The following is a 19,330-nucleotide window of genomic DNA, read 5'->3' as shown; positions in this document are numbered from 1 at the left end:
GAGGTAATGTGTTTTAATATTCTTTTCAGGAAAAGCACACATAATTCAATTAATGGTCCTGGAACAAAACCAAACAGGCACTTCTTAATAAAAAATCAGTTTTAAGAATCAAACTGCCTTGACAACACACCTAGTAGTGTGAAACATATGTAGAAAATGAACTAATTAAGCATTAAAATAAGGTGAATTGACCAAGTATATGTCTCTAAGGAAATCCAATTTATGCAACCCATTTCGTCTCCTAGAAGATACAACCCGATCCTGAAGTCACAACTGCATTGCAATCATTTGCTTCCCAGTTCTCAAAAGATACTTGCAGTTGCTCCTTAGATTTTCCTCATACTACGTAACCTTCTCTCCTACACACTGCCTACACCACCTTCACAGACCTTACTCACTCCACACATGCAAGTCTTATACCCACAGGACTCAATCATAAGGTTTACACTTGACTCCCAGTGGCGGTCGATGCTCAGCATGTTACCATTATTTGCCTCCAAGAAATGTCATTCACACTGGCTAGACTGGCTTCAAGGCACATCTCAACCATACTAACACGTTATTCCAACACAGTTTTACACCCCTTACAATTATCTTTCAATGATAATGCTTAAACTTGCCTTCCAGCGAAAGTCTCTCACCCCTTGTACTCTTGCCTCTTAGAGCTCAAACTCACTATTACAGGCCACACCTACCTATCATAAACACATTGTATACAACATGCTCCTGACTCACACAAGCAAAGCTGATGTGCAATGGCAACACTGGTCATCTGCAGGCATACATCCCTCAAATAGCCTCCATTTGTTTTCCAATGGACACTCACTGTGTCCACACACATGCACAGCATAATAATCAATTTGAACCTGAATTGCTTTTAAATGAGAGCAAGGCTTTTGGAGAACATTGATTATTTCTTTATTCAGGTAAAAAATGATTCAAACTAAAAGGATTAAAGATTACATCCTTTCTCAACCATTAACTAGAACCACAACTTAAATGACAACGAGACAAGCAATGTGGTGTGCAAACAGTGACATCAAAAGACCTCAACATCTCACTAAATCATGTGCCATACAAAACATGATTTTATACAATGGGAGTCCAGGTCTTTCTGTGAGCGAGATGTCTGGAATGGTACAAGTGAAGGGGTAAATACAGTTAGACTGTCATCTCACTAGCTCATAGTGTGTTCAAAACAACATTTCTCCTACTTGTAACTGCAAGGATTTGTGTGTTCCCCAGAGTGGATGGAGGACTGCCGCTGCCAGATGCAAGCATTGCTTAAAAGAAAAGTTACACTGAAGTTGAGGGCAGTGTTAGGATCTCACCATAGACCTACCATTAACTAGTTGATACAGTGGAGGATGGTCTGATTGTATTCAGGTTACATATGGTTATAGAATAGCAATTCTCCTGAAACGGTGTGGTGTTTCAGATGGAATAGCAAGCACAGAGCATGGGGGTTGTGCACCTGTTATCTAGCTGTTTTTCCTTAGAAGACACTGAATAGCAGACTTATGTTTTTTGTTGGCAATGCGAAGGAATATTTTTGACATTGAAGAAGGGCTGGTTACTTGTGTCTGACATCTGCCCTGGAATTGCAAAACATGGCGAGTAGGGCTGAATCATCCAGTCAGAGCATGATGGAAAGGAATAAGTGTTCTTATAGGGATACATGCTGGCTATTGAGTGATGCTGTAATATTTCTGCCATTAATCAACAAAGTTTAGAATAGTGAAGTATTTTGTAGAACCCTTAAAAAAGGGTTGTTGAGTGTTCCTGCAACCTATCATTCATTGCACGTCTGTGGCTGTAGAGAAGCACCGACTTAGGAAAAGGGCACAATACTGCAGTCAGATATCTCATGAGAAACAAGGGACTGTAGAATTTTATTTTGTTTCATGTCCATCTTTTTACAAGCGTCTACTGGGAAGATGATCAAGTGTTCAATGTCTAATATTCAGCTTGGTGTAGCAGGGATTTTGGGAAACGGTTGAAAGTTCATGTTTCAAATCTGCAAATTAATAAAATGTTAGGGAATTAAAGCTGCTGGATTTTCCTTGAGTTTTGAATGATCATATCCCATTGATTCAGCCTTCTTGCTGCAACTCAGTTTCCTTCAGATTTGTTATCTGGACAAGGAGTCTACAATTTTCCCAAACCAATGACACCCTGTTGAGACAATCGCAAACTATGATTCCTTGGCATCCTACAAGAATCGTGGGTCATATCATATGGGTTATTTGGCACTATGGGGAACATAGTGCAACTACTGTCCTGGTCTTGGGTTTCTCGTGCCATTCATTTTACAAAACAATGAGGTTAATTCATCAGTTGTCTTTCAAGTCATCTCAGCCTTCAAATGTCTCATTAAACTTAACAATGCTTTCCTGGGCTGGGCTGAACAGGAGAGCAATGCTGTGATTCCTCAATATGTGTGCTGTCACATTTTCAACAGTCATGTATAGTGGCTGCTTGACCACCAAAATAGGTTTAGGTATTGCGGTATTGATGTGGCTTTGCATTAGAACATGATAGTGTTTAGGGAAAAACATCAATTTGGGATTGCACAGTGCTCCACCCGCGAGAAACTCTTCTGGCCAATACAACGCCATACTGCGGGCCGCCAGTGCTTGATGAGCATCAGAAGAGCACAGAGAATTTGCAATGAAGTGTAACAGCTCAACTGGCTGCTACTTGCATATATGGAGAGATGCACAACACCAACAGTTTCTGCCATGCATAGTAATTTAGCACACCTCCCACTGCGCTAACCATTGATATCCAGGACTTGTGCCAGGAAGAGAATCAAAAGAAATGGTAACGGGGCAGCACCGAAACCTGGTGTGCTGCACAGGGCAGAAATCTGAATTTTCAGTACTATTATTTTCTCCCATCAAACCAGTCATGGTGGTCCAGTCTTTCCTTTTTTTTCTAAAGAGATAGGATTTCAAATTCTTCATCTTCTGAATCAAAGAACCGCTCTAGCTTCTTGGTGTCGAAACAATCTGTACAATACAAAAAACACAGGTTTACAGTAAAACCATGACAGACATGTTAAACTGAACAGCTTTAAGGAAATATGCTGAAGACAGCCTGGGAAAGTACAAGCAATTCACAACATGGAATATACCTCAAACTAACTTACCTTAACTGCTAAGTTTAAAAATATATATATATTTATTCATTTTTACAATATAACAATAACAAAACAACAGAATCATGATCATATGTCGGTATGTGTTCCTGGTTATTTCCCTTTAAACATCTCAACTCCCCCCTTTAACTGCCTGTGTATAGTTTCTTTTGGCGTCTACTCTCCATTTACACGCCGTCTTCGTCTAGTAGTGTCTCTTGCATAGCAACCTCGCCCCCATGATAATTAAACAGAGTCATTCTCAGGGCGATCCACTGTTGAATGTCTGTTCCCAATGCTTGCCTTTGTTCCGTCAGTCTTCGCACCATCTTACAATACTCAGTTCCTTTGTGTCCTTCCATCTCATGGCTATGCTGCGTTTGGCTAGTATATATATTAGATCTTTGATCTAGTTCAATGGTTTCTTCTTTGTACTTCTCTTGAAGCGGCCAAGCATACATGCTTCTGGGGATTGTATATCTAGATCTTTACTGCCTTGGGCTGCTTTATTTACCACTCTACCTCACAACCCCTGTATCACAGGGCATCCCCTAAACATGTGTATCAACTCTGCCTTTTCTTCCTTGCATATAGGGCATTCTTGTTTGCCCGCCCACTTGAATTTTGCAATTGCAGCTGGTGTGAGGTATGCCCTTTGTGTAATGTAGAGTTGAATTGTAGCCCGGCATTTCTAGAAACCTTTTTGTCCATTCTTTGTCTTCAAATGTCTTGCCCAATTCACGTTTCCATCTCTTCTTGCACTTCAATTCAACCCTTGAGTTGCACCCTATCAATATCTCATAGATTTTAGAAATTGCGTGTCCTCCCTCCGATACACTTAGTAATGTCTCTATTTCATCACTTCCTATAGTCTCTTCGTTGATGCCCGTAACCTCCTGTAGCTCTGCGAATCTCATCAACCCTTTTTCGTTCCGCAGATCCCCAATCGTGGCAATGCCACAAGGCTCCCATTGTGCTCGCACCCTTGCCCCACCACCTTGCATATCTGCCATTACTGCTGCTATAGGGGTCTGTGGCGAGAGAGGGTCTTCTAGTCGTATAATTTTACAGGTCCTTCTCCAAATCTGGATACCCATTTTCACTAAGTATGGGTGGCTATTTTGTTCTCTAGGGGGAGTCCAGACCAGGTCCCAGAGGTATACCCTTTTTATGGCTGCTTGTAGGAGAGTAGTCTCTGTCATAAGCTCATCTGCCATCCACTGCACTACATATTGTAACTGGCAAGCCAGAAAGTACAACTCAAAGTATAGTATCCTCAGGCCCCCATGCGCATAAGACCTTTCCAATACATCCAGTGCCACCCTGTCTGCCATAGGAAGCCCCTGCATATTTTATCTAATTCTAGAAAGATTGTTTTGGGATTTTATACGGAACATTCCCGAAACAATGCATGAGCCTTGGTAATGCCACCATTTTTAATAATGCTGCTCTTCCTACCATTGACAGGGGTAGCTTGCTCCAAAACTCAATTGATTTTACTAACCCTTCTTTAGCCCGTATTGTGTTGCATTTGTGCTCTAGTTTGGGATCATGATATATATTCACTCCCAGGTATCTGAAGGAATTATTGCTCCATGGCAGGGGAAGAGCTGGCAAGTCCTCCTCTACCCTAGTCGCTGTCTTGGCCAGTGGAAATAGACATGACCTACTCTTGTTTATTCTGATCCCCGTCAATATACTAAAATTGTCTAGCACCTCTAGTACATATTGTAGATTTTCCTCTGGATTACTCAGGTACAGTAACATATCACATTCATACATTGACACTATATTTTTTACCCCATCTATTTCTATTCCAGCGTCACTGTATTCCTGCCTCAGAAAGGCGAGTATGGGTTCCGCCGCAATTATATATAGCATAGGGGACAAAGGACATCCCTGCCTAGTACCCTTATGTAGTTGCCATTTGTCCGAATACGTGACCCCCGTCCTGACCCTGGCCATCAGTTAAGTGTATATTAGTTGCAGCCACTTCATATATTGTGGCCCTGTTCCCATCCTGACCATAGTGGCATATAACCAACTCCAGTGAACAGAATCGAATGCCTTAGTCGCGTCTAGCGAAGCTACAGCGCCCTGTGCACCGCTATCTTTTGTGCTATAAATGACATGGTGTAGTCATCGCAGGTTCTCTGCAATATTCCTCCCTGGTATGTACCCTGTTTGGTCTTGGTTGATCAGCATGGGTATTACCTCCCCGAGTCTGTTTGCCAAGATTTCTGAAAGGATCTTACTAACTTGGTTCAACAGGGACAGTGGTCTGTAGGAGCCACAGTCTGTATCTACTTTGTTTGGTTTCAATAATGGGATTATCATGGCTTCCCTCATGCTATTTGGGAGGACTCCTACTTCATAAGCTTCATTATATACCTTGGCGAGGAGTGGCGCCAACGTATCCGCGTAGGCCTTATAGAATTCACCTGTGAGCCCAGCCATGCCTGGGGCTTTCCCTGAGAGCAATGTTCTTATAGTGGCTAAGACTTCCTCTGGGGTTATGGGCTCTTCAAGTATGTCTGATTGTTGTGCATCGAGACGTGGCAGTGCAATAAGATCTAGAGCATCCTGCATTTCACTCTCCTTCTCAGTCTGAGGATCCGCGTATAGTGTCTTATAATACTCTGAAAAGACTTTATGCCCGTTTGCGTGTTCACCTCTACTTGGTCTATGCTTCGATGGAGAATATTGGGAATCTTTTATCTGTGTGTTTGTACAGCCAGGCTAGCATTCTACCAGGTGTATCTCCCTGTGCATGACTCCTTTCTAGATATCTTGCATGGTAACATTTCCCCAGCCTATCCCACTGTACTAGGCATGCTTGCTTCAATCATATTTCCTTGTTCACATGCTCCTCGTCTACCTCTGCCTTCCTCTCCAGTTCCAATAGTTTACCTTCTATGCTTTTGAGATCATTTACAATAGATTTCTGAACTCTCCCTGATAGCACGGTCATCACACCTCTGATGACTACCTTATATGTTTACCAAACCGTACTCACTTGTTGTACACTTCCCTCGTTTACTTTGATAAAATCCACAGTGCTTTTCCTAATGTGCTCATTAAATGCCTTATCTAATAATGATTCACGTCTTAATCTCCAGGTGGGTATAGGTGGTCTTGGGTCAAATACCTTCCATTTTATTAAGAGGAGGGAGTGGACAGACAGGACCCTAGTTAAATATCCAGACTCTAAGTTCTGTCACGTGTTCACCCCCCTGTGAATACGTAATCAATTTTTGTGTAAACCTTATGTGGGGCTGAGTAATGGGAATATTATCTACTATCTCCATGTTCTGCTCTCCATATATCTCTCAACTGGAAATGCTTCAGGGGTGTGTCTAGCACTTTGGCAGGGGAGGGGGCGGCCTTTTATGTTTTGAGTCTGATCTATCCATAGTGGGATATAGGGTGCAATTGAAATCTCCACCCCATATCACTCTTCCATCTCTGTAAGGACCTAGCCTCGAGTACAATTATCTGAAGAAGACTGTGGTGTCATGATTGGGTGCATAGTTGTTAAATATGCATACTTCTCGGTTCTCGAGCATACCATACATCATAGCTATTCTACCTTTGTTCTCCGTTCTAGTGTCCAGTACTTTAAGTGGTATAGCTGGGTCTACCCAAATTAGGACCTCCCCTTGCGTATGTTAAATATGTGGAGCCCAACAGACTCCTCCCGATAGGCCCACCAGGTTTTTTTGTTTTTGTGCATCCAGATGCGTTTCTTTCAATTGTGCAATTCCTACTTAGTTCCTCTTTATATACATGTAGAAATGTTTCCTCACACAGAAAGAGTACGCCACACACTTAGTTTTGTTTCAGAACCATAGTGTTGGTTTTTAATCATAAAACACAAAAGTTTAATCACAGGCAAAAATGCCCTTTGAATTGATCACAAAAAAGTGCCCCATGGATTACAAGTGTTTCGGCACCAAAGAGTGCCTTTTTCAAATCAGGGCAAATTAGAATTGCACCAAGGAGACAGAACCGTCACTTTTGAGGAGGGATTGAACCCATGAACTAATTGAGCAAGACTTTGAAGAAAAACTTATCATCTTGATGCAATTCTAATTTGGCCCGATTTGAAAAAGGCACTCTTTGGTGCCGAAACACGAGTAATCCATAGGGCACTTTTTTGTGATCAATTCAAAGGGCTTTTTTGCCTGTGATTAAACTTTTGTGTGTTATGATTAAAAACCAACACTATGGTTTCTGAAACAAAACTAAATGTGTGGCGCACTCTTTCTGTGTGAGGAAACTTTTCTATTTGTCTACAAAATAGAGGTAGGGGTCTTTGCCTCTTTTTTACCTCACAGTGGTGCAACACCGGAGTATTTACATTCTTAAATTTGGGCGCAGGCCTAAGAAAGTTGGCACAACCAAAACCCCAACCACTTCATCCCTCTTTATATACATGTTCACTCTACTGCATTTGACATAGTTATTTAGTCCCCGGATATTCCATGTCATAGTTTTTACTGTTTCAGCCATTGTATCTCCATATCCAGGGTACAATTAGGGCCCTAAGTTTAATGTGGGCTTTAGCAAGAGTCTTGTGCAGTGTATTTTCAATTATGCCAGGCTTCCATCCTTTGTCCCTCCTCCCTCCCCCCCAAACTAACAACAAAACATAAAACAACTTAACTTGTCCAGCTATGCTACCTTAATTGCCAAGTTATGTACACTTTGATTTACCTTAAACCATGGCAAAGTGACAAAGGCTTGTACATGAATGGGTAGTGTGGCGGGTCAGTAAGAGGACACGGACACTGTGAGGACATTTCTACTGTTTATTAATTAAATAATACATACAAGGACTAGCTTTCCCTATTGCTATGTGGGTGTGGTGTTTGTTACCAGCATATGCAAATAACTAAGGTGCTCGGCAGTCAAAAAGTCTCAAATGAATCAATCAACTGCCCAACAACTAGTTCTAACTGACCTTACCACTATTCTAACCAACTTAAATAATATGAGGAGAATGTCTCCCTGCTTCTGATTGTATTCTGGCAATGTCTCCTCTTCTCTTCACAATTCCTTTTTCGTAGGCTATTCTTAGATAGTCTATTGTCACTTCATGAATCAGTTCTTGCTACTCCTTCACAATGTCTTTGGGTCTTTCTTCCACTATACGAATAGTTTTCCAATACTCCCTTTTTGGTCACTTCTTTCTTCACAGATTCAGGTTGCTATACCCTTTTGAGTTTGGTAGCATATACCTTCTTAGCTGTGCAATGCCTTCTTAGGTGTTAGGGGTCCCCGTCTCCACGGGTGGTCTTTTTTCCCTTAAGTGGTTCACTTGGCTTATCTTTCCATTCATAGAATTTATTCTCTGATATTCTCCACTCTTTACTTCTTGACTTATGGACGGTTGCCCCTCTTCCCAAGTTATTTGTGCCCCCGGTGGTAGAGATCTCTTTCGCGTTGATTTGGGATTCTCTTTCTCACATTAATATAGTTCCACTTTATCGACTTTATATCCAATGTCTCGTGAACTCCACTGGAACAAGTTTTTCCTGCTTCATAACGATTCCAGACAGCCTTGTGGTTCTCCCAGTTACCTTTGATTCTGCAGGGGAACATCACCTGGGCCTGTACTGGCTTGGGTTCTCTTAGTTTGCTCCTTTCACCGTCTTCTCAACTCCGCCAGCGTCAAAATCTCACTTCTCTTTTACCCCAGGACCAGGTATGGCTGCGGGTAATCGGATGTCTTGCTGTTTCCTCAGCTGTCATGATGCCTACCCCCGGGGAACCGGACCAGGTCCAGCAACCCCGGAAGCAGGCATCAAGTTATTTTGAGCAAGCCCAAAAACCCCTGCTAGGGGCTGTTTGGGTGCGGTCCTGGCGCCTATGGCGCCAGGTTCATATGGAGAGTCAGTCCTGGCGCCATAGGCGCCAGGCTCATAGGGTAGAACTTACCTGATGCAGACCATGCTGCAGAGCTCCAAGCCAAATGAGGCTTGGAAGGGACTATTTTACCTAGGGACTATTTTCTACTCGGGTGGGGCTGGGGAGGAATACTTAGCTGGGACTACTTTGGAGGCTATTTAAACCACGCCCGAAGAGCAGCACACGCTTCGCGTTATTCTGCATCCAGCAGCGTAACGCTCACCGTGTCTGCAAGCCTGCATCCAGTCTTCTGCCACGCCCGCCTCGAGTTTGCAGCTCCTAGAAAAAGGGAGGAACAGAAGGAGAAAAGTTTAGAATAAGAGCAAAACCTTCGATCCTTACCTGAATTCCGGATCCACCGCGCCTTCGAGCTGGAAGAAAGAAGCATTTTACGCGCGCCGCCTCGCCTGCTGCAGCGCCGCGCTGATCTCACTGGCCTTAGCAGCATCCTCACGATCCACCGCATTCTTCTGCACGTTCCCGCCGCACTCTGGCACCTAAGGGGAACACAAGAACAGCAAAGGTGAGCCAAGGGAATAAACAGAGGCAATAGTAACTACCCCATAGACTTACCTGATTACCGCCAGGGGCACTATTCCTCTTCATGGGTCGGCGCAGTCTCCATTGCATCCTCGCCGTACCCCAGCCCCTAAGGGGAACAAAAGGACAACAAGGTGAGACAAAGGGACAAACAAGGGGAACTCTTCTCACCGCAATAGACTTACCTAATTTTACCGCCGGAGGCATTATTCCCGGAACTTCATATTTTCTCTCCACACCTGAATAAGGGAGCAAGCAACAGGTTACATTCTGGCCTTATTTTATTGAACTGTGTAGGATAAACCAAATCCTTACCTGAACTTCGTCAGCTACCACGAGGAACTCTTCGCTGGGGTCAAGCTGCAAACTGCAAGGAATCGGACAAGAGTGAAAGTCAGACATGTGAACTCTTACGAACTACATACTTTTCGGAGTCAATATTGTTCTGGAACTCACCAATTCCTTCGAGCCAGTGAAGCAACTGGTTATCAACGCGCCCCTGCGCTCAATGCAGGATGGAGAGCTCATCTTTTCAAACAATCAGGTGAGACTATAAGAGGGGACATCAAAGGTGATCTGTGGGGAGAACAGCGGGGGTGGGGGGATTTACGCACAACTCCACGGGTGGTTAATTCCCTTTCTCCATTTGCAGAAGAATATTCCAACAGGCCAAGCAAACAAAGCAAACGAAGCTAGGTGGGCCAGTCCAGTCCGTCATCTCGGCCCTACGCGTCACATTGGTGGAGACTGCAGCTGTCCAGTTCAGATAGACGCCTCAGTGGAAGCCAGGTGAGCGTAACATCAGCTTTGTGGTTTCAGTGTCGCTGGACGGGCGAAAGGGTTGTGGTCACGCCACCAGAGGGATGTGGATTCCTGTCTCCTTGCCTTCTCACTGGTTGTAAACGCTGGGCCTCCAGCATTTTCGTTCTTACATTCAGGCCACTTCTGAAAGTCACAGGCTCTGCGGTTGTCGTCAGTTCCAGCTGTCTATTCTATTTTATTTCATTTTTATAGTGCGCTAAATCGCCCTCAGGCCTCAGAGCGCAACAAAACATAGAACAAACAGTACTCATAATATTACCAATAAATCAAGATGCCAGAAGATTCAAGGTTCCAGTAAGACGATAGAAACAAATACAATCTAAGTACCACTCCATCAAATAGGTTGGTTTTCATGGGCTTTCTAAATTGTAGGTATGATGGCACTTTCCTGAGCATTTTAGGAAGATCATTCCACATTTTAGGCCCCCATGCATTAAAACTGGTCTCCCCGTATGCTTTAAGTCTGAAGCGTGGTTGATGTAACAGCTCTTTGTCGTTTGAACGCAAGATACGTTTTAAAGGTATTTTCTTCAGGCGATCTTGTAAGTACCGGTGGGCGGTATGAGAAAGGCACTTATAGACAAGGCAGGGAGCCTTAAAACAAATCCTCTGAGCCACAGGGAGCCAATGCATCTTCCTCTGTGCATTGGTCACATGATCTCTGCGCTTCAGTCCACAAACAGCTCTAACTGCTCCATTTTGTATGGTTTGTAGTTTCTGAATTTTAGCAGCAGAGATACCCGCAAATGTCCATTACAATAATCCAGCCTTGTATTTACAGTTGCCACAGCTATTAAGGCACGATTTCCTTCAGATAAGTAGGGCCTTATCTGCCAGAGCAAATGAATAGTGCAAGTACAACCTGATCTGATATATGCAACATGTTTATCAAAATTAAAGTTGCAATCAAAGATGACTCCCAAAGTCTTGACTTGACTAGAGACTTGTTACGCTCACCTGGTATCCACGGGGACGCCACCCAGCCCTGGTTGGATGATTTGCACACTCAAACCCTCTCCCGGTTCCTTGGTAAAGCCTCTGGTTAAAGATGGGTCTTAATATTGTAAAAGGTGGATTCTCTGTCCTGCTCCTCGTGGCAGGGGCACGTAGATGTGGGGGGCGAGCAGCGACCAAGTTACTTCACTGGTGCAAGCCCCCTGTGGGAATCCAGGCCTGCTGCGACTCCGTAGGTTTGCTGCTTTACAGTCTTTATATGCAGTTCTTATGTTCCTCTTAGTGCGAATAATAATGTCTTGCTGCTTTCCTTTTAGGTATGGAAAGGTATTTTGGTGTTGTCATGCAGTTTGAAGATGAGCATGGGCCAGTAGGCGAAAGCGCGGTGTGCGCAATGCTGTCCGGTGAGTAATGCGCAATGCGTGGCGCTGTTTCGACCTTTTATATTGCTAACCTGTGTCTTTTCTCTCCGTGCAGGTCGCGATGTGCCTCGCCGAGCGCCGTGATGTTCCAGCAATGATACTGACCAGGAGATGACTACCCAGGTAACAATTGTGTGGCTTTCTTTGTTCGGGTGGAAACGTGAGTAAACGCTTATTAATGCTGTCTTTCTTCCTCTTTCCAGGTCATGGTATTCCAGGATGCATGCGGTGCCGGATGATGGAGTTCGTACCTTCAGGTGAGTGGAACTGAAGACGGCGATGGATTGAAGACAGGATACTGTTCCAGGTAAGTTTCGTAGTGTTCTTGGTTTCAGGTAAGCTGGCATCAAAGAACTGGAATAACACGAAGCGTGTTCTGCTGTTTGGGTGTGGTTTAAATAGTCTCAGGTAAAGTAGTCCAGGTAAAATAGTCCCAGGCCTGCCACACCCAAAGTAGTCCAGGTAAAGTAGTCCCAGGCCTGCCACCCCCAAAAGACTAGACCGTATAGCTCAGTTCCTTGTAACTGAGCTATGTGTGTGCCTCCATGTTGGCTGAACCCCCCCCGCCCCAAGTTAAATAGTCCCAAGTAAATAGTCCCATTCTAATGTTTGTCTTCATGATGGTTATGAGTCTGCCGCCAAAGGCGCCAGGACTGACTCCAAGAGATTCTTGGATAAGGTTTTAAGGCCTTTGACCTCGCCCTAACTAGAAAGCTGACTTGCCAGTGAGGGCCAGGGTTAAGGGTCATTACAAGACTTCAACTGACACCCCTCTCACAGGTGACACTACTCACAGGTGTCATGCCATCCTGGGGTTTCCCCTGCTTACAGTCTCTGATCTCTCTCCTTTCCTCAGTGTGTGCTACATCTTCAGTCTACTGGTCTCAGTCATATGGACCATCAGCTTTCGGTGGTTTATGGGCCCCGCTTTTTAGATGAAATATAAGGGGCAGTGATATTTAAGAGATGGCTTAAAGCAGAGTTAGAGAGTGGTGTGCACCAGCTCTGATCTAAGAGACCTTTCTTGGACACCCACTCTCTTGAGAACAAATTGGGAAAGGGGACAATTTCAGTGTTCTTGTACCAACAGATGAAAGGGGACTTTTCACAAAGTAAATGGGGTAAAAATATCATCACAGACATTACAGATTTTGAACTACTTCTTGACCAGTGTAATAGTTGCAAAGGCGTAATCTCCAGGATTTACAAAACATTTTTAGCTGTCTGAGGTCTAGAGGTGGCTCCAGTAAAGGCTTAATGGGAGTGTGACCTGGGATCTCCTCTTTCAGATGATTGTTGGTCCCTGCCATTTAATATAGCCTTATAGACCGAGGGTGGGGTCGTTGTCGCTGACTAATGACCCGCCACCAAGTTGTGGCCCAAGGCGGAGCTGTGGGCCATACATTGGTGAATGGTAATTATCTCAAGCAATAATTCATCCCGACAAAAGCCGACATGAACGGGAGGTCCTGCGGTCATCATCTTCCATGCCCCCTGGTGGTCTCCATCCTTTGCATTTTTAACCTGGCTAGAGGGGCTGCTTGTACGCAAGATGCCATCAAGCCCAGTAGTCTTTTGAACTACCACTCATTGGTGTTTTCTGAGGAGTGAACTAGGGAAGAGGTGTTCTGTATGTCTATTACTCTCACTATGGTAGGGAATACTTTGGCTAGTCAAGTGTCCCAAAGAAAGCCTATGAAAATCAAGCGTTGAGACGCTGTCAAGGTGGACTTCTTCCAGTTCACTGACAAATTAGGTCTTGCAGCAAAATGAGTAAGTAGTGGAGCTTTGTCTCTATTGTCTCTGGGGATTGACCCCTTTCTAGCCAGTCGTCCAGGTATGGATAGTGTGGCAAGTCAGAAGGAGACCGACTGCGAACTTCCATATTGAACGAATCCTGTATTTAAAGAAAATGAAAATGCCTAACTTTCCCCAAGCTATGGGGTTTCCCTACCTAACCAAACTAAATATGATGCACTTCATTCGTCAGTGAGTACAAAACAAAGTCTGTCTACTGTTCAAAAAATAAATCTAACCTGACCCTACATCTAGCAGAACTAAGGTACAGGAGAATGACTCCCTTCTCCTGTGAACTACTTTCTCACCACTTTCCGCTGGTAATGGATTCGTAGATAGTTCTTGGTTATCACTTATCAAATCGTAAAGTTGTCTGTGGGCTTTTCCTCTCCCGTCTTGTTCTCTTATTAATTGTATTACTTTGGTTCTCCCTTTTCTCTTGAGAACTCTTGTTATACAAACTTGAGTCTCTCTCTTGGTTTAATGTCCAATCCTTATCTGGTCTAAGACAACCAACACTGTTCCAATTACCAATCTCACTTGTGTATGAGCGCGATAGAGAAGAGTGATATTGATATTTATTTCTAAGCCTTGTATGTCACTGGGAGGAGTATGAGTAGCCCAGTAATGATTTTCATTCTTCTTCCAAACTTGAGCCTCACTGGAACAATGATGAGTAGCTCATGTACAATTCTCATTCTTCTTCCTGCCTTGTACCTTACTGGGACCAGTATGTGTAGCCCAGTGATGATGCTCACTCTGGGACGAGTATGAGTATTCCACTCGTTATTTTCAGGTCTCCTGCTCTCCCCATTATTTTCTCACTTGGTGATCATCTCACCAGGCCTGCAGTCCAGATAGGTTTTGCTTCTGGTCTTGTCAGGACGGCGTCTTCACTAGCCTCACTCTCCTCTTTCGGCACGCTTCATGGTGCCTGTAGGTAAACTCTCTTGTATCTTCGGTTACGTCACCACTTATTAGGTCCCTCTTGGGACCTTGTTCCAGTCCTGGGGTGCAACTCGGGCACTTGCACATTGCAGCTTCGTTCCAGCACTTACTTCCTTCCCAGATCCCTTCAGCTCTGCTCCAATAGCTGATTTGGGGGGTCGGGGGAGACGAGGCCTGAGCCGATGTGCTAAGTCCTAGCTAAGTGGACCTCCCACTGTGATTCTGCATTTATTCTTAAATCAGCAGCAAAAATGCTCAATGTCAACCCAGCAACGCATCTATAAACACGAGAAATCTGGGTGCACCTGCTGAACACACTTCCTAAGAAAATCGGAAGCGCCACTGCGACAAAACCAGCGCTCCAAAATGGCGACCGTGGCGAGGGGCGAACACTAATAGCTGACGTTATATTTGCTGCGGCCACCAATTGCGCCCGACCTGTCCAGCAGTTTACAATTGTCCGGAAGCGGGAGGCACCTGGACCTCCACCTGCGCGACACTGCGGTCAACTCCTGATCTGCCTCTCCGAGCGTTACAGAGCTTGCAACCCCACCAACACAGGCCCCTCAAACACTGCCGAAACACCACCGCTGCCGCCAGGCAAAGGACCCTGCGGTAGACAAGAAGGCGGCCCATTGAGGCCTGCTGTGCAGAACGTGGCGCCATCCTGCCCCTTTGATCCTGCTGGCACCACTGTAATTACACTGCTGCTGCAGAGCTCCGATCCTGCAGGTCCTTACCACGCGGTGAGTGAGGGAGATTCCCACTAACTGACTAACACCTGGCTAGAGCGGCCCTGCTCCACAACGGCCCTTGATTAGGGCACCATAAACTTGGGAGGAATCTGTCCCGATGGGCCCGCCCCTCCACTCAGTCCCACTCTTCTGCCCTGCCTGACCACCTTGCTGGCTGCCCGAGCAGAGGAACACATGCCAGACAACCGGCTTTGTGCCTAGACCCAGCCCCAAGACTTGGCGCCACATGAAAGGGACAGCTGGCCGCCGGGATTCCCCAGGGCTCATAATACGTACAGCCACATGTGCCCCGGCTAACTGTCCTAAAACTAATGCTGCAAAGGATCTATAACTGGGCTGGAGCACCTTCACCTCTACTCCCCACCACTCTCTTCCCTCCACCATTACAACTGAGGGGCTGAGCCGATCTACTCCCACATCGCAGGACTACATGAAACACAATTCAGACGCCGTGACCACAAGCCTGCTCCAATGGGCTGCTGGTTCTGACCTTTCCAAGACGCAGGCTCTGCTGGGCAGGTGCTCATAACATAGTGGCACTGGAACAGCGATCACGACTACCTACACGCTCAGCAGCAAAGCCACACGCGGCCAATAACAGAATGGGTGACACTTATGCAACTTGCCGAATCACGGATAGACGGAGGCTGCTCTGGGAAATCCTGCTGCCTGCACTCTGGTGGTGTGCATACTTGAAGGCTAAGCTACTTGCAAAATGCCCCACCTCAACTACACGCCAGCAAAGAAACCTCCCTGGATGGGGGGGTGGGGGGGGTGCTGTTGCGCGGCTGGGAAATGGCCGCCACCTAAAAGAGCTCCTACACAGGCTGATATAAACTCCTCCATTCATCCTTCTTTGCCGGCGTATTACCTCGAAAGCTTGAACCCACTGGGTGTGCGATCCTATGGGGCACTGGTGGCGATGACTGTAGAGCCCCGCACTGCTGCTGTTCACCCACACTGACTGTCCCGGCCCTCCTACCGTACTCGTGCCACCCGCGGATGGGGAGAGGTGAGGCCCCGGCGGGGCGCCTGCTTTCCACTACCCCACATAGCGGGGTGCCTGGCATTGTGGACAGCTGCCAACAGTCTTGCGGTGCCCGGACTGCAGCGAGGAGGTCCTTCCCGTATGAGGCGGCTGCTGGGGCATGCGGACCCCGAAGATCCTGCTTGCAGGCGCCTCCCACCCATCCGGCGGCGTGTGGTGCAGGCTGCTCCTCCTAGACTGCCTCGCTGCACCCTGTCCACACTGGTGGAATCCCCCCGATCACACTTGGGGACCAGGTGCAAACATCCTCTGCCTCTGACCCGCCGAGACCCCACCGCGAGACCTCTCTGTAGGGTTGCCCCGTGGAGCATTGACTGCACTCGAGGTCGGGGCTCCCTCCATCCAATTGTTGCTTCACCATCATCTGCACATTCGAGCCTCGTGCAGACGACGTGCCCTGTGCGGCCAGCGGATGCAGGGCAGCCTCCCTACAGCATGCTCCAAGCCCCCGTTGGGCTCCCTGCAGCAGCCGCCAAATATACTTAACCACATTGTTCCGATCCGTCTCCCCAACCGACATTCCTCCCCCTGGAGCACGGAGTGGACCCATCCGGAGTGGAGGGCTCTTATTAATTGCGTAAAGCGGCACTAGAAGCGTAAACAACAGGGGAGTTCGGCAGGGGAGCAGGGAACCTTCATCTCTGATTGCTGAGTGACAGTGGGAAAAACTCAGCCCCAAGGACCTAAACACTCCCCCCCGCCACCACCACCACCTGTGTATCTCTGCTATATGCTGCTGGACCTTCCACTTACAATGAGACACTGAGAGCCACTTCGATCTGGATCCCCTGGTGTTGCGCTGCACAACTGCTGATACGAGCTGTGTGGCGTACACCAACCTCACTTCACAGATTACCTGCAATGAAAGCCCCCTGCACTCCATTACCCGTACCTGATCTACTACCACCCTCCCCCGTGACACCACTACTGAACACCGAGTACCCCTGGAGCCGCGCCACAGGAATGGTCTGCCACAATGCGTTGGATTGCCTCTTCAGCCCTGCTACCTCCCGCACTTACCACACTCACAACGGGGTAACAAATATCCAGAACATAAACAAAGAATCACATCAAGTGCCGCGGGACGGGGCGGTCCAGGTTTATACATCCTTCAGGGGACGGACGTGCAGCCTGAAATTCTTGGACAGCTAATACCGTGCGGGGCGCCATATCTTCCACCTCCACTCAGCACGTCCTGTCCCCCGCTCCTGTTGGGCCCATGGGCCTGCCTGTACTCTAGAACAGACCCTCTGTGGATTCTTTTCTCTGATTCCTTAACAAACAGTGGCAAGAAATTGGTCCCCATCCTGCTACAGATCTAACTGTAGGATTGGTGGCCTGACCAGCGCACCCAGTGTCTCCACCTCTCCGACCAGCCCTTTCTGCCTATATATGGGGAGCCCTAAACGTCAGTCCAAGATGGAACAGATTGCCTAGACAGACCAGCCTGCACACCTCCACCCCACCCACCCGGATCCTCTCAGTTGGATGTCACCGCGCTCAACCAGACACTGCTGGCCTTGAAAGGTAGCACAGACATTCTGGGGGCCAAGATAGATGCACTCACTTGTAAGGTGGACATCTCTGCAGTTCAGATTGAAAAGTTGTGTGGGAGCATGTTGGAGGTGGAGCAACGAATCAGAGTCAGTGAAGACCAGATCGCAACCCTACAATGCGAGGTGGCTTCCCTCCAGCAGAACATAAAGGTGATGGCCAAGAACGATTATCTTGAGGGGAGGTCCAGGAGAAACAATATTAGGATCACTGGAATTCCAGAGTCCACTCTAATAGACAACAGGGAGTCCTTTGTCGAAAAGTTTTTACTGGAAATACTGGAGAACTCTCCTGTCACCCACGTTTATGATGGAACAAGCGCACACGTCTTTGGTGACTAGACTGCCTCCCGGTGCCCCAAAGAGACCGATAATAGCACATATTTTTTACTTCCGGGACAGGGACATTCTCCTTCGAGCTGCCAGAGAGAAGGGAGAACTACACGCTGGGGCTCGGTGATGATACGGCTGTTTACCGACTTCACGCCGCAGGTGCAGGACCTGAGAAGGTCATTCCAGGCGGCCAAGAATTTCCTTAGGAAAAAAGAGGTTCGGTATTGAATGCTGTTCCCGGCCAAGCTACGGGTTATGCTGGATGGCAAGACATCCTTCTTTACATTGCCTGAAGCTGCGGAGCGTTTCGCCAGGGGCATTCCGGACCCAAGGGCCTCCCCTTCGCGGGCCCATGATAACCTGTTGAAGTGACTTCTCGATTATTTCATTTCCCACCTGCTATTTGTATCTGTTGATCCACCAGCACTATATTGATGTATAACGCAGGGTATCCGCCGCCTATTGGAGGCCCACGGCAAAGCCCCTATATGATACTTCAGGTCTGTGTCACATGGAGTGTCCCCAGCCACTGCGACCCCCCCCCTCCACGCTTGACGACAACCCATTTCTGTTGCCACACTTTTGGTTTGGTTTGTTACGTAGCACTGGGTTTCTTTTTATTATAGCGTAGGGATGGATGGGGAGGGAGAGCAGAAACTGGAGCCGGTAAATTATAGTTGCTGGCGGGGGAGGGTGGAGACTGTTTGGTCAAGGAATGGGATGTATTGTTGGTTTTTCCAGTTTCAGGGGTTGAGTGGCATTTGACATTCGATAGCTATTGAGGCCAATTGCATTAAGCCCCCCTATTCAGTGTTGTACTGTGTCGTTACGGAAGACAGGGGTGATTTGCATTATGTGGTCCAGTTTCTCCTCCCATATGTACCTTACCCGAGATGACAGGAGAGCGTCATGCAACACTAAATGTATTCACCTGGAATATAAGGGGTTTGCGAATACGAAGAAGACAATTAATTGTGAACTATGCCAAGAATCATGGGGCTAATATCCTGTGTTTACAAGAGACACACCTGGCATGCGCAGAGATACTCCCCAGCCTGGCAGGATGGGGTATCCACAGATATGGGTCTTCTTATTCAACTTACTTGCGC

At 46.7% G+C, this 19,330-nt stretch overlaps 1 protein-coding gene across 2 annotated transcripts in view; it reads right to left on the bottom strand.

Moving 5' to 3' along the window:
• Positions 1-894: 894 nt before the first annotated feature.
• The window catches only part of ATG4B (autophagy related 4B cysteine peptidase), a 2,287,566-nt gene continuing 2,269,130 nt past the window's right edge, over positions 895-19,330 (bottom strand). For both annotated transcript variants that reach the window (XM_069618124.1, XM_069618125.1), the window contains one exon: positions 895-3,011. In XM_069618124.1, coding sequence (XP_069474225.1) covers positions 2,938-3,011 — 74 coding nt within the window. In that variant the 3' untranslated portion in view covers positions 895-2,937. The remainder of the gene's footprint in view (positions 3,012-19,330) is intronic.

Source organism: Ambystoma mexicanum, chromosome 10 (assembly GCF_040938575.1).
Source record: "Ambystoma mexicanum isolate Mex_15411 chromosome 10, UKY_AmexF1_1, whole genome shotgun sequence".
NCBI lineage: Eukaryota > Metazoa > Chordata > Amphibia > Caudata > Ambystomatidae > Ambystoma > Ambystoma mexicanum.
The sequence above is the reverse complement of the archived record's forward strand: the minus strand, read 5'-3'. Positions and strand labels throughout refer to the sequence as shown.